At 38.1% G+C, this 14929-nt stretch overlaps 2 protein-coding genes across 4 annotated transcripts; both read left to right on the forward strand.

Moving 5' to 3' along the window:
* The first annotated feature begins 303 nt into the window (after positions 1-303).
* LOC113686034 (tolloid-like protein 1) lies at positions 304-6596 on the forward strand. The gene is made up of 5 exons (XM_089192907.1): positions 304-866; positions 2828-2866; positions 3334-3696; positions 4185-4586; positions 5427-6596. Exons 1-5 carry the CDS (start codon positions 764-766, stop codon positions 5627-5629), a joined length of 1110 nt encoding a protein of 369 aa, XP_089049033.1. The 5' UTR covers positions 304-763; the 3' UTR covers positions 5630-6596.
* Positions 6597-8125: 1529 nt separating this feature from the next.
* Positions 8126-14925, forward strand: LOC113686031 (dorsal-ventral patterning tolloid-like protein 1). 3 transcript variants are annotated; one of them, XM_089192904.1, is made up of 8 exons: positions 8126-8257; positions 8429-8595; positions 9692-9724; positions 10557-11162; positions 11752-12117; positions 13300-13671; positions 14261-14635; positions 14822-14925. In XM_089192904.1, the coding sequence occupies exons 2-8, from the start codon at positions 8430-8432 to the stop codon at positions 14893-14895; spliced, it is 1992 nt and encodes a 663-aa protein (XP_089049030.1). In that variant the 5' UTR covers positions 8126-8257; position 8429; the 3' UTR covers positions 14896-14925. The 3 variants fall into 3 exon arrangements, with proteins under 3 accessions (XP_089049030.1, XP_089049032.1, XP_089049031.1); XM_089192906.1 differs by having other exon boundaries at positions 10572-11162; XM_089192905.1 differs by lacking the exon at positions 8126-8257 and having other exon boundaries at positions 8336-8595.
* Positions 14926-14929: the final 4 nt, after the last annotated feature.

Consider the following 14929-nt stretch of genomic DNA (forward strand, 5'->3'; position numbering starts at 1 on the left):
AGTCAATCACAGCAGTGAAAATAGTCAGTGCAAATGCCCAGATTTCTAGAGATGTATGCTAACATAATTCAATAAAAAGCGGAGTGTTCTGATGTGGCATTGCCATCTCTAACGTGTTTCTGTGCATCGAATTGTATAAGGAGTCCAAAGAGTGCCAAGTATTTGAGGTTAACCAGAAGCAATATGTTGATATTAATGGAACCGCACACAGACAGCACGTACAATGAACAGGAAATGGCATTGAATAAAAAAAAGCTTTAACGTTTGAATTAAGTTCTTAACGTCAGCTTGATAGGAGAAAATAGGATTGAGACGGCCGCCAAGGGCGTATTTATCTGAGCAGGAATACATGTTAGAATTGTTCAGAGCAATATTGGTGGACTTTTCATCCTCAAGACGGATACTGTATCACATTTTAGTTATTATCGATAACAAAACAAGCTTGCAATATACCAAAACGATATTGAATCCGATGGTTGTTTACATGTTAGGGAAGGAAGGCCAAGGGGAATAAACTGTTCGGAATCTTAAATTTACGATGTTGGCTTCTCCTTCGCCGTGCGAAACATATCGAGTTGAAATTTAATTGTACGCCCAGTTGTAAGTGAAGTGCTCCAAAAACTTAGACAAACGGAGCGCCAAAGGACGAAGACAAGCAGCTGGAATTTCCTTTGTTATTGGCTAGACATATCTGCTGGCGTGCATCGGATAATGCTTAGGCGGCGTTCTCCACAAAGAAACGAATCGTGCACTGCCGAACTAAATGGTAAAAAATCACGTACTTAATCCCAGCGGACGTGCGAGGGGGGAACGACGGAAAATGAATCATTTCACTCACCTAAGAGAGCTTTTGTTGGTTTGGATTGGTGAGTAAACTCAAGTTTATTGTTTATGCTTCTGAGATTTCTAGAAACGGCAGTTTGCCGTTAAACTATATGGTTCCGATGATGGCACCATAAACGTTTATGAATGACATAACGGCATTTTAATTATTCATGCGACATTTGCTCTGTTTTACTCAATTGAAAAGTTGTGCTTCCAGTGGCAAAACCAGTCTGTTGTTATTGTAGATTCATGCTCAAATAAGCTAAGGAGTTGAAGCTACAAACAAATCCAGTCATTACCGATTCACGCTGATTGTTCACCAACAAGAAATGAATTGACTCTACAATTGCAAGCAACACACTGCTCAACGGACAAACATTTTGCCAAATGAAATATCTTATCCTTGACGGAAGGGTTGTGGATGAGCTTTAAAAAATGAACAGAAAAAAATAACCAGGAAAATTATTTTACCTATCGCGAGGGTTCTTTAATAAATGAAGTGTTTCAAAGTGTTTATTGACGTCATATGATGCACCCCTAGAAAAAGGTAGTTCTTAGGTATATTTAAACTTTTAACCGAAGCCACTTACCCTTGTTCATCATATAAAAGTCATAAATGGCCAAAATATTAGTTTTAGAATGATTTGTGTAGAGCGTTGTAATTCAAGGGGTTCTTCCAAAAATTTAAGCGTGAAATTGCAAGTAATCGTAGTGAATCATAAATCGACTTTTTAATAGGATCCCAAGGCTTGCGTTTCTAAAGGCTATACTTTCTGGCATTGAATATCAGGTTTTTTGTTGTCTTTAATGATATATGGTCTTTTGAAAATAGTTCTCAATTCACACTCCGGGTAGACAAATTGTCGGGCTATTTTGGGTCTAGTGTTGTAGTATTCAATGCTTCCTGTTCTACATAAGCCTATTTAGTACCAATTTAGTGTGGACATTTAGTCTCCTGTGGGAAACAAATGATCCAATACATTGAACTATATAGCTATTTTTAAGTTTTATCCAAATCCGGAATAATAGTGAAATACACTCGTCTTGAAAGGATCTTTGCCGTGCCGCAACAGAGACCATAACTAGCTCATCACTACTCCAATAACGTTTTCCTGTATCATTACCCTGGATTTTTTTCTTTGCTTTCCTTTTTTTCCTTGTCTGGTGACAGTGTCCCCTACTTGAGCTTTGATAGATTTGGATTTTCAGTGCAACCATCAGCCATTTGAAGCGATAAATGCGCTTTTTATTGACCGTTGAACATTTTGTGATCGATATTATTTCAGGTTACCAAGGAAACGAATATGACTTATTCAATACCCCTAATGTCTATACTTAAGTTTCGTGTTTGTTGTTTTGCTGCTATTTTTTCCTTTTCCTTAATAGCTTGATAGCGGCTCAACGAATTGCAACGTCAAAAAATCTATTTAGATTGTTCGGTCCACCTTACTTTTTTGTGGCACCTATCCCCCGAGAAGATGTTTCACATGGGTTTTGAGTTAGTCGCAACAACGATAATTATCTAGCTTACATCCAGATAGCCGATTTTAACCAGTTTTTATTGCATTTATCACTAGATGCTCTATACTCTTTCAAGGATAACGTTTTTAACTGCAATCTTATAAAAACCATGTCAACCAGTTTTAAGTCGCTAACGATGGTTGTTTTAGATAATTGCTTGATATTTGTCAAATAACTTTGGAAAAGAGCTTTCCTTGAAGATGAAATTTCGTGGCAGTTCGAAGCAATTTCGCAAAAATCCAATTCATTAATTTTATATACCAACGCTTTGTGTTGTTTTTTCTGAATACATACAAGCACAACTGATATTTTTGTCTTGCAAATCGCGTAGGACATTGCTGATGTTCATGTCGAATATTAGTCGTTTGATAAATGCAATAAACATTCACTCACTATTCTTCACCACTCCTTCATTTACATCGTTATGGCTGATCTAAATGAAAAAAAAGATGTGATATCTAAGTTTAATCATTTTTCATAGGCATACTGGCAAGTAATACTCTTTACGGAAATGGAACTGGTAAGTAAGCTATACGGTAGAAATAAGCATGCAATTTTTTTTCCTTGGTTCTCACAATGACCACCATAATGACCAGCGATATTCAGAACAACACTAACAATTAGCGAGAGGTCTAAGTGAGGTTCTTTGCCCCACTTGTGCTCTGTAATTCTAAAAAGATCCGTTGTTTAAAAGATGACTAATGGCTCTTGGATACGCAATCTTGGAACGTCACGCAAGGAACCCAATACAAAGCCTTGCGTTATTATTGTTTGTTGGTGTGCTTTGATGAAGGTCAACAAGGAAAGTTTTTCACGCTCGGATTAACTTGTGTGTTAATTGATGCGTTAGTTGATTTCGATCTGAAGTTGCCTTAGCTAACAATGCACGCGCTATCAAAAGCAATTTCTGCGTTTTTACGTTCAAATTGAGGTATAAACATACATATACCTTGAATGATAGCGATTCCTTGTTCTTATATCCATCAGTTACCTGTCCCGGTGGACGAAACTTAACAGCTTCTGAGGGGATTTTAATGAGTCCAGGCTACAGTGAAACACACTATCCCAACAGCACCGTTTGCATCTGGGTGATAACTGCCCCACAACACTGGAAAGTGAAGCTCATGCTCAATTCCGTTGACCTCGAGTACTGCGCTATGTGCAGTTGTGACTATGTTGAACTCAGAGATGGAGCAAAAGCCAGTGGCCCTCTTATTAGCAGATATTGTGAAGCTAAGGCGAGCACTGTTTATTCCGAAGGACGGCACATGTGGGTCAAATTCGAATCAGACAGAGAGAATGAGGGACGAGGATTCCTCGCGAATTACACTTTCATTAAATTAAGAAAGAGTAAGTTGAGTAACGAGTATTTATAAATTCGATGGAATTCAAGTCTGTTGAAATATTATGATAGCTTTGTCTTTGGAGATGTAATTTAACATACGTGTTGTGGAGAGAGGAGTTTTTTTTCCTGAAATTGGTTCCTTGTGGTCCAATCAATATTTATGTCCTGGAAAGGGAGGGGGGGGGCGGATAATTTTTTGGGGGGCACACATGATTTTCAGGGTAAACGGGAAGGGGATGAGTCGGTGCAAACAGAATATAATGGGAAGACTACAGAAAATTGACTGCCGATGAACTGCTCATGCGTGGAGAATCAGAAGAATATTAAAGAGCCTTATGAGTGAGTCAAGTTAAATTTTTCGCGATACCTGTTGGTAATCAACATCCTCCGACCCTCTCCCCCCCGGAAATAAATAATATAGGGTCCCCAATGTTTCCTTTTTGTCGAGTCTCTAAGTATCGGTTTTTTCTTGTTTGTCTTCCCGTGCATTCAGAGAAACCAGTTATTCTGAAAGCAAATAGAACGTCTCAATTCATCACTAGTTCAAAGAATCCAACAGTGTGTGGTTCCGATAGACAATGTACATGGGTAATTACCGCTCCTGAAGGTTTTCAAGTGCAGCTCACAACGGAATCATTTGTCTTCCTCTCTTGTCTTGGATCTTTTATTGAGATCAAAGACGGTCCCACTTGTTCAAGTCCAATGATTGGAAAATTCTGTGGAAATGAGAAGCCTCCACTAGAGATCTGCTCTTTGGGAAATAGTTTGTGGATATCATTTAAGTACAATTCTACCAGAGATTTGGAAATGAATCGATTTGAGCTGATGTACAGAGCAACACGGGCTAACATTACGCCACAAAGAAAGTTTTACGACGAACAGGCCATCAACTCTGGTAAGTCACAAACATATACTGTATTTGTTTCGTGATGAAACAAGGAATGATTGAAAATTAGATTTTAAGCTCTGAATTTCTATTGCGTGATAATTGATGAAAGCATTAAATTCGAGAGCGAATAAACATTTTTTTCCTTTAAGTGTAAATCTACTGGTCTTTTAAAAAAGGAGAGGAATGTAATTTGTTTCATTTTTTGTATAATCACGCGGTGACAAGCTATATATTACGAAATAGATCGCCAGCGAGTAGCGTAGCCAATCAGATTGCAGCATTTGTTATTGAATGCGAAAAGATTTATTCGAAAAGCTAATTTTAGAATATGATGTAATTAAAGATAACAAAACAAAATGCAATCGTACACATGCCTGTAACAATTTTGAGTCATTTTCATCTCACATATACATATGACCCGTAACCCCTCTTAAATTTGTAGTGCTTGAAGATATGGACCTGATTCTTCGATTCTAGAATGTGTTTGACATTCTTAAATGAAGATCTTGAGGCTTTACTGTTCACAGTTACCATCTCGTTTTGAACCTCCTGCGCCTGCTCCTTCTCCTTTTGTTAACTCTTATCCGCTATCCAGCGGAGAAGAGTTAACAAAACGTAATGCGCTGTTCACTGGATAGAGATTTATCCAGTGGATGTCATTATCCACCCTTCCGACAACCGGGGGCCTGGATGATGAGCATAGTTAAATCGTATAGGTCGAGTGAACCGCAGTTTCTGGTGTCTATCTGGGAGGGACGCTAGTCCATCGCAATAGAAACATGGCGAGGCGAAATCAAATAATTAATCTTTCAGTTTTCATCATTCCCTCACTTGTGGCTTTTGCAGATCACTGGAGAAGTATGGCAGTTGGAATCGCCTGTACGAGTTTCTTCCTCTTTGTGATATTAGTAGCGTGCTTCCTCAAGATAGCAAGCAATCGCCGCTTTGCTGGGTTAGAGCAAACAACGTCACAAACTGAGCTGAATCCAACAGATTCTATTGTAGAATCTACTTTCTCTAACGACATCAATGAGTCTCTTCTTGAATAAATCACAACAACATTTAGAACCATATCATACCAAAGAAATACTACATAGAGCTGGAAAGTATTAACATAACTTCAAAAACTCATTAATAATTCATAAGCCCATTAACCTATCAAATGGTAGATAATACATCACGTGCAGTGACTTTATATCGATAAACCTCATCCTTATTAGTATGTGGTGTTTATCAGATATAAAGACACTGCACGTGACTTATGAATATTAATTAATTATCAACACAGAAACTGACACAACAAATGGTGGGAACATATTTAATGTTCTTTCAACAAATTTCACACAGTAAATTTACTTTTGCACCAAATCAATAGTACAGTTGTGAAATAAACATCTGGAAAAATTCTCTATTCCATTAGTACAGTAATCTGGTAAAGGCATATTAGACAATACATGAATGTTTTTCTCGTATGCTAATTTATAACGTTCACAAAAGCATAATTGTTATGAACTCTCTTGACACACGCTTTTCCAAGAATGTTTTTGAAGCCGTTCAAAAAACTCGCAGCACGTGTTTTATCGGGTCAAAAACCACTTGGCTACGCCTCGTGGTTTTAAACCCGATAAAACACTCCTGCTCGTTTTTTAAACATTACATAAATACTCCATCAACTCAGGAAAGATGTGTGACAAATTGGATAAAAAATCAAGAGCTTCTTAAATGGGAGATTATTTCCTTTACTCTCATGACCTTAATGTGTGATTCAGGCGAGATATTGTAAGGAGAAATTAGATGCTAGTCACTCTTAACGGCCAAAGAGTTAAAGAAAAAGTATGCCCCAGAAGCCATAAAGATTTAGTCCTTCATTAAAAGGACTATTTTTACAAGTTATCCTCAAATCTAGATCATGTTTACATTTTAAGTCAGGTTAGCAATGTTATTACTGTAATTTATAAGTGTATGTACCATTATTGGTGAGTGAATTGGCGATTGCTAATAAAAGATTTTTAATAAGTAGCGTTACAGCTAAAGCAGAGAGAGAATAGCAAGCAGAATTCCTTTTGTATACGTCAAATTATGGAGTAAAAAGGTGAGGTTTGCACTCTTGACCCACCCGTTCGAAGCTTATCCTGGTCTCCATTTAGCATGAGGCAACCATGAGTATTACTCCCCCCTGGATGGGTTGCCAGTCCATCGCAAGGTCCCCCCCCCCCCAGTACTTCATCAGGCTTCCCTGAAAATTCGCCGGTACCCATTTTTATTCCTGGGTAGAGAGAGGCATGGTGAGAGTGTTGTCTTGCTCAAGAACACAACACATTGACCTGGCCAAGTCTCGTACCCAGATCTCTCGACTTGTAGTTTACTGAATTGACCGTTAGTCTGCTGCTCCTCCCACGTAACTTATGTACTATAGGACTATTCCAAATCACGTACTGCAAAAATTATTATCATTAGCATCATTTGATAATTTCTGTATTGTAAAGAAAGTGAAGGCCATTATTATATTTTTGATGTCGTTTATTGTAAGTAACTTCCCGTAATCAGGTGATAGGCATCATTATGGTAGGCACTGTGCTGTAAATAGTTTATCAGTAGTGTATAGTACGGTTCCTCATTTTTAATAGAATCAATAAAGGGGTAATTTAAAAAATATATTTCTTTTGCGTCTTATGTTTAAACTTGGGGAAGGTCAAAATTTGTGTGGAAAAGAATTGTTTCAACAAATCTCTATTCTAGAACTGATCTAAAACAAAAGACTAAAAAAATCTAATCTCCCTCTATTTCGTGTCATTTCCCCAAAGCTTCTTGAATACGGCAGAACGCCGTTTGCATTTTTATCTTTGCTGAAGAAGGCAAGAGTAGTTGCCCAAACGTCCAGAACAATATCTTTTTAGCCAGTGTCAACTTTTTTTATTCTTCTTACCAAAAATTTTTAATATGTCAGGCTACACACCGAATAAATGTTTTCCTGTTTGCTTATCTTCTTTCACTTACAAGAGAGTCTTAATGGGGTTCACAGACAGCTGTAAAACGGCTAAAAAAGGTAGCCGTTAAGCGTAATCATTGGCAAATTTTAACCGATAGTCGTAAAAAAGGTAAAAAATATTTGTGATGACATTAATGAAATGATATTAACCGTTGGCCCTAAAATGGCACAAATTTGAACCGAAAGCGGTAAAAGCCATCACCCCATTAAGACCCTCATGTAAAGGGTAATATTCGTACTTTTAAGATATTTCATTTTACCATATACCACATGGGTGAATAGTGCGTGCTGATCCGCTGGTTTGGGAGTGATTAGCATGTACTATTCACCTCCGAACAGCCGATGAGACAAATTAAATTGTGCGTTAACAATTTAATTTCCGACTAATTTCTTTTAGTATATTGACAGAAACATGTGAGACTATTAGAGAGCTGATAGACTCACGAACTTTTTTTTCGTTCCTCCTGTTTTTTTGTTATTTTTTTCTCTTTGTTTTTAGTCCTGTCTTAAATAATGTATCTATTTGTCTATTTTCTCTTACGTACACGAGTCGACAAAAGCACGCTGAGAATATATTTATAATTTATTACTTTTGTAATGCCTCATTATGGCCAAGGAAAAACTGAAGCGTATATATGAAGAGGAGAGGGAAGCAAGGAGAGCTGAATTGATTCACAAATGTACACAGGTGGTCGAGCAAGATACGGAAATTTATACTTATTCTTGATGTAAAACTTGTTCGGCTCTATTTCCGAGTTGCTGGTCAGTCATTTCATCAACACGCGGTACAAAGCGATCAATTTACAAAAACATACCCACTGATCAATAATTAATAATACCATTTGGCCTCTCTGCACAGAATGCCTCATTATCAAACTTATCGTGGCTGGGAGCATTTTTCAGGCGCCAAAAGCCATTATCAGTTGTTCTTTGCACGAGGGACGGCAATCCGGGATTTACTTCGAATCTTAGGAAGAGATATGAAGACAATGTATCTTTGGCACCAGCTTTTAGTCGTTCTATCAGGTAAGTATCTGATTTAAAGTATTACTAAAAGGTAAACAGCTCGAGACAGCGACGAAAAATCGGTAATTTTTGAATGAACGTTCGCCTTCCATCTATGCAAAGTCACATTACGTTTTTGCCATCCTTGGATAGAAAAAGCATAAAAAATTTCGGAAGAGAGGAGAATTCCAACCGATTAAATTTTGCAAGAAAGAAAGATTCTTACGACGAGTAACTGAAACTTAATTTCTGATGTTGAAAAATTTACGTATGCGAAAAATTTCTTTTCTTCGCAGTCATCACAACAATATGTTATTAAGGAAACAGTAATAAACCAAAGGCAACAATTCTGTATAAATAATTAAAAATTGAACTCTCACAGTTTCGATTTTAGCTTTGCTTTTGTTATATTTGTTAAAATTAACGGCGATTCTGCGCTAAAAAGACTGAATATATGCCACACTTCTTTCAAAAATTCAAATTTCCAAAAGACGTTATCAATAACAAAAGCAATAGAGATCACAGCAAATTGTGGCGCACGAACTGTAATAGCTTGAGGGACCAAATAATGAGTTTTCTCGTCTCGTATTAAATTAAAAAATGCCACGAAGCTTTTATCAAATCTGAAAGAAACCAATTTGATTCTTTTTCCTCGATGTTCCCTCTTCCTGAACTCTGTAATGATAAATAAATTTGTCTATCAAGGTTTGGGGGAGAAAAAGAACCATCTTCCCGTCGCATAAATTAGAAAATAATTCGGTGGATGACTCTTTCGGTAAACTCTTGAGGTTTTTTGTATTCAAATGACCATCAGTTTTAACTCGACCTATTGTTTTGACTGGTAACCTCAATAAATTGATTTTAAAAGCAGAGGCCTAGTTTATAATTAAAACTGAAATTTTTTCGACCGCGAAATAAAAACTGAGGTTGCTGTTGTGGGGAGGAATTCCGCCAGCTTTTTATTGTTTTCCTTATCAATTTTTTCTTTAGAAAAAGTAATGTGGGTGGCCTTTCTAATTTAGTGAAACAAATGTGTAATAAGAGAAAACACAAAGCCACCACAAAGAAACATGCAATAAAATTATTGAACGCTTTTATTTATCTTTCTTTTGCATAGCACTGTCGTGTGTGAGGCTAGTTCTTGCTAATGGTAAGTATTGGAAGGTTTTGTTTTGAAACATATACACAGAGATCTTGTTCAGTTCAATACGGCAAAATTCTCCTTAGGATACAAATTGAACGAATGAACCCAATCTTAAAAGATGTGGGCTAATTTAGATCGCTATTTGTATTGGAGGCACAAATTGCAATATTTAAGGGCTTTGGTGGTCTTATTGTAAAATTGACAAAATTTGAATAAAGCCGGGCACCTGTTTCCAAGGGACGGCTCTTCATTTTCACTCTTCAAACATGCTTAGAAAAATAACTTTTTCTATAATTTATGGACTACTGGTTGGAAGGACAGGCGGACTGTTGTAACAGACTAATGGATCCACTCGGAAGGCTCTCTTTCCAGGAGCCATTTTTTAAAAAAAATTAATTTCATGCTCGCTTTACTTTCATTGAGACGGAAGGGGACTCGGCCAATTTTTTTTCCTTTTTTTCATTTTCGATGGGTGGTTGATGCTTCTTTCGTGAATATTTACCACAAGGGATGGGGCTGAGAGGTGTGGGGGGGGGGGAGGGGCGGAAGAAAAATAGGGGATTGCATGGTTTTCAAGGGGAACAGACCGGGGATCGGCCGTCGCTATAAAGGGGGGAGACTTTTGCAAATTGACTGCCAATAAAGGGGGATCATTGGAATACTACAGAGTCTTAGGGATGGATCAGGTAAAACCTCCCCCTCCTCCAGGCGATTAATTTTGATATCAGTGAAAGGAGGGAATTACGAGGGAGCTGACTGACGCATATTAGATTCTCATTAATAATTATCGTGCAGTATAGAATATAGATCTCGTTATTCGTGTTTAAAAAAAAAACAGATGCCTCTATCACAGGAGTAACTTTCAGAGCGAGGACCAGTTTCATAGCGTACCATTTCAACAAAACCTCATCTTTCCCGGGGATTACCTTCAGACTTGAATTTTCATCAACAAGTTGCAAGGGTGATTTGATACTGGTGACAAGCATGGACACTGATAACTTTTTCAAAATTGTCTTGGACAATGAAGTTAAGACCACCTTCCATTACAAGCTTGGAGATGGAGATTTTAGCGTATCGGCGATAGTTCCTGCAAACAAATCCTTCTGTGATGGTCAAAGACATATCGTACGCTTTAAACGATACGGAAAAACAATCAAGTATGGTGTGGATGATGGTCAAGAAGTACAAACGAACGAGTCAGGAATCACAATTGCCACTTTTAGTAAGCCAGATAAGATTGTCCTTGGAGGAATTTCCAGCAACAAATTCGATGGCTGTGTTTACAGCGCATCAGTGCTGTTCTACTGGAAAAAACACCCAAGTAGAAACGTCAAAGTAAATATCATAGAGCGCTATCTCAAAAAAGATCCCAGGATTCGGTCAGGTGCTGTGTTTGTCGGAGCTTGTCCTGATTCTACAAAAGTAATTTATCAAAAAAGCCAAGGTAAGCCAGTTATTTAGTCCACACAATCCGTGCAGTAAACAACAGTGGTCTTCCTAGTTGCACGATAAAACTCCATTTTAGGGCAGAGGGTGTCTTTTTGAAGCCTTGAATAGGACGTGAGTGTTGTTTGTGTGCCGTGTAGTATATGGGATGCACGTGCAGTACATGTGAGGTACGTATGCGGTACATGTGCGGTCCATGTGTGGTACATGTGCAGTACTTACAATTTCGTTTTTTAGAATACAAATTTTAAATTTCCTTTCTGCACGAATAAGCTACACGTGGCTCCACAGAGTCAATCAACGATAATTCATACAGAACAAAAGGGAAGGATTTCGAAAACACTCCAAATCGAGATCAATTCGGTCAGGTATAAAATAACTTTTCAATCGACGCGCGAAAATTTTGGAAATTAAAACCGAAAATTTTTGTCGAACAGAACACGCCATATAGGGCGTTAATTCAAACATTTGCAGGTTTCTCCACTTCCAACCTATTCACGATCACGTGAGCCAATACTTCGCGAAATTTCTACGTGTTTAGTACAGAGCTACTATTGCAGAACTTACCATGCAATTATAACTTTCAGAATGTACAAGTTCAAACACAGATGTCTCCATGAGCGCTGAGGGGGGTGTGATCGCAAGTCCTCGCCTCGAAAATTCAAGTCACATCAGTCGATGTTCGTGGCGCATCTCGGCGCCTTTCAATCATCGTTTAAAATTCACACTGCTGTTCTACAATGCTAGTAGTTTTGAATCCTGTTTAAACAGTAAAATCGTTGTCTTTGACGGCTTATCTAATTCCTCGAAAGTTCTGGAAAGATTCTCTTGTCCCAAGTCAAGCAGAGCATTGTTCACAAGTGGTCGGCATATGATGGTCGAAGCAACTCTTCCCATGCAGAAAAATTATATTGATTTCATTGCCGTTTATGATGTTGTGGGAATCGACGCAGGTACGTGAAAAGCTAATTTCATGAAACATCGGCAGATGAACTTTAGAAAGGAATCAAAAGATAAGTTTTCATATGATATTTTCGTAATGATAACATATTCTATCATATATTTAATGTATATTAGTGCCCTCGTTCGCAAAAGCGCCCCCTCTCTGACAAGCACACACTCGAATTTGTTTTTGTTAATTAGCACCGCTTTGGGCAAGCACCCTAACTCCAGTAAGCGCCCCTATTTCAATAAGTACCCCTATTCTGCTTCAGTGATAGCACTGCTGGCTAGAGTGTATTCCTTACCATCATCATGCCAATATTCACTGTCTATCAATTTTGTCATTTTTACAGTTTCTGGTTTTTTTTTCTTTTTGAGTAAATTACACATCAAAGCTTTGTTTCGTAAATTCTGCTGTTTTTCAACTAATTAAGAAATATAAGCTTCTTGTTTCGGCAAGCGACCTCCCTAGTGATACTAAAAGTCAAATAAGCACCCGGGCGCCAAATCATTATTATAAGTATACAAACGGCTTTGTTGAGCGAAATTTGCTAATGTAAAATGTTAAAAAAGGAAGGCAGCTTTGAACTATCTTTGCGGGACTAAATGCTACATAATTACCAGTCATAAAATAGTTTAAGCTTTTGAAAGGAAGAGAATGTGGTTGTCATACTCAGTGTCCGAAACAGCCAAAGTACCAGTTATCGGCTACTTCTCTCTTTCTTGACCGCGGTTATGATAATTTAACACAAACTAGAATAACTTACATATAGCAAAAAAAACTTTCTAAATTAAGAATGATGGTAAATTTGTACATAAATTATTGAAATAAAAATAGATGTTTTGCGTCTGGAGTGTAGGAGAATAAAAAATAAATTTTGAATGCTGATCGGGAATCAGACCCCTATGGAGTCCCATGTGGCTCGGTGTTTGAGCATCAGAGCACGGAATCCGAAAGTCTGAGGCTCGGGGCCCGGGTTATATGCCTCGTGTAGACTCAATTAATTTCCTTTGTTCCTCCTCATGACCAGACACAAAAACTTAAACTAAACTTTTCCTTAAAGAAAATTTTTTTCATTCATGTTTATCAAAACACAAAATGAACACAGTCCCTAGGTAGGTGGAGGATGATATAGAAAAAAATCTGAACTCAGTTCATTATTCATAACCGATGTATGGACCCTTCTTCCCAGGACCTTGTCCAACAAACAGGAAACTGAGTGGCAAGTCTGGTACGATACAAAGTCCAAATTTTCCAAATAATTATGAAGCTGAGCATGACTGCTCCTGGATAATATCAGTGCCGCGTGGTAATCACGTGCTGTTGTCGTTTAACCGAACTGACTTCCACATACATTCGTGCACTAAAATTTGCGATTGCGACTTCCTTGAGGTCCGTGCCGGAACGACTGCCGGAGGAATGCTTCTTGGGAAGTTCTGTGGTAGTGACCCTCCGTCTCCCATCTATGTTAACGGAAATGATATGTGGCTGCGTTTTGTGAGTAACAAGCTCTCAAATAACAAGGGATTTCGTGCAAAGTTTGAAGCCATCAGACCACTGAAAGGTGTGTTATCTTTGGAAATGCAAATGATAACTCTGTGATTGTGGTTTTAAGGACTTTTACAGTTCCAATTAGCGGTCCTATTTCAGGGGGAAAAAAACACTGCAGGTTCAATAGGAAAGCTTCTTTTGATCCAAGATAAATTCCCACTCCTCAGCCTCCTTCCGAAAGATGGACGAGGCCTAACTCAGAAGCGAAAAGACTCACTCTCGCATGAAAGTGAATAATTCCTTCTTAGAATGAGTCCTACATACAAATTGAATTTAGCTTGTGAGCAAGTCCTCTCCACGAGTTCGAGTAGGGCACTATACACATTCACAACTTCTGCTGAGACGCCTCTGTTTCACTTTGTAGTTAAGTTGACTTGAATAACACAAAGCGAATGTCTTATAGGACTTCGGTTTTGCTTTCTTTGGTCGATTTTTATTGAAGATTTTGGTATATGCATCTGTAGGTGTAAAAAAAAAAAAGAGAAAGTAAGGAAAAGTAAAGCAAATCAAGGCAAATACCTAGATTACTTTCGACACTCAATTTGAATTTTTTTTATAATTATTTGCTATTCTTACTTACATCACCTTATTTCTCTCACTAGACAAATGTCCCTGGAACGAGACTTTTACGGCTCGTGAAGGCTTGATTCTGAGCCCGCGGTTTGCTCTAGATTATCCTGGCAATATGGAATGCATCTGGAGAATCCATGTCCCCGAAAAATCCAGAGTGGAATTTAATTTTTCAACGCCGATCTACTTTGACCCGAATTGTACCGACGTTATAGAAATTAGAGACGGACTTCATGAAAACAGTCCACTGCTCAAACGGTATTGTGCCTCCTCAGCCACTCCTAACGGGATCGTTTCGACTGGAAGAGAAATGTTTGTGCGCTTCAAGTCAGACGGCTACATACGGGATCATGAAGTTTCTATGGCAGGGTTTAACGCCAGCTACTATGCCGTGGATATCAAGTCAGGTATGCTTAGGGACCTGGCATTATTTGTCACGGGGAGGGGGGGGTGGGGGGGTGAGGAGGGAAGGGGGTCGGAGTCGTTACAAACAGAGTATAAAATGGGGACTCTAAAATTTCTGATTTGAACTTTTAGGCTAATTTTTTCAATCACATTACTAACATTACTAACTTTTTTTTGTCTGTCCTTAGGCGGAGACTCCCTCAAGACATGTTTTTATTTGAGTTTTATTTATTTTCTAATTTTCTCTTTGGCTTGCTTGTAATTATGATGACTGAGAACAAAAGCGTGAACTTTGT

The sequence above is a fragment of the Pocillopora damicornis genome, chromosome 13 (assembly GCF_964200805.1).
Source record: "Pocillopora damicornis chromosome 13, jaPocDami1.2, whole genome shotgun sequence".
NCBI classification, from domain to species: domain Eukaryota; kingdom Metazoa; phylum Cnidaria; class Anthozoa; order Scleractinia; family Pocilloporidae; genus Pocillopora; species Pocillopora damicornis.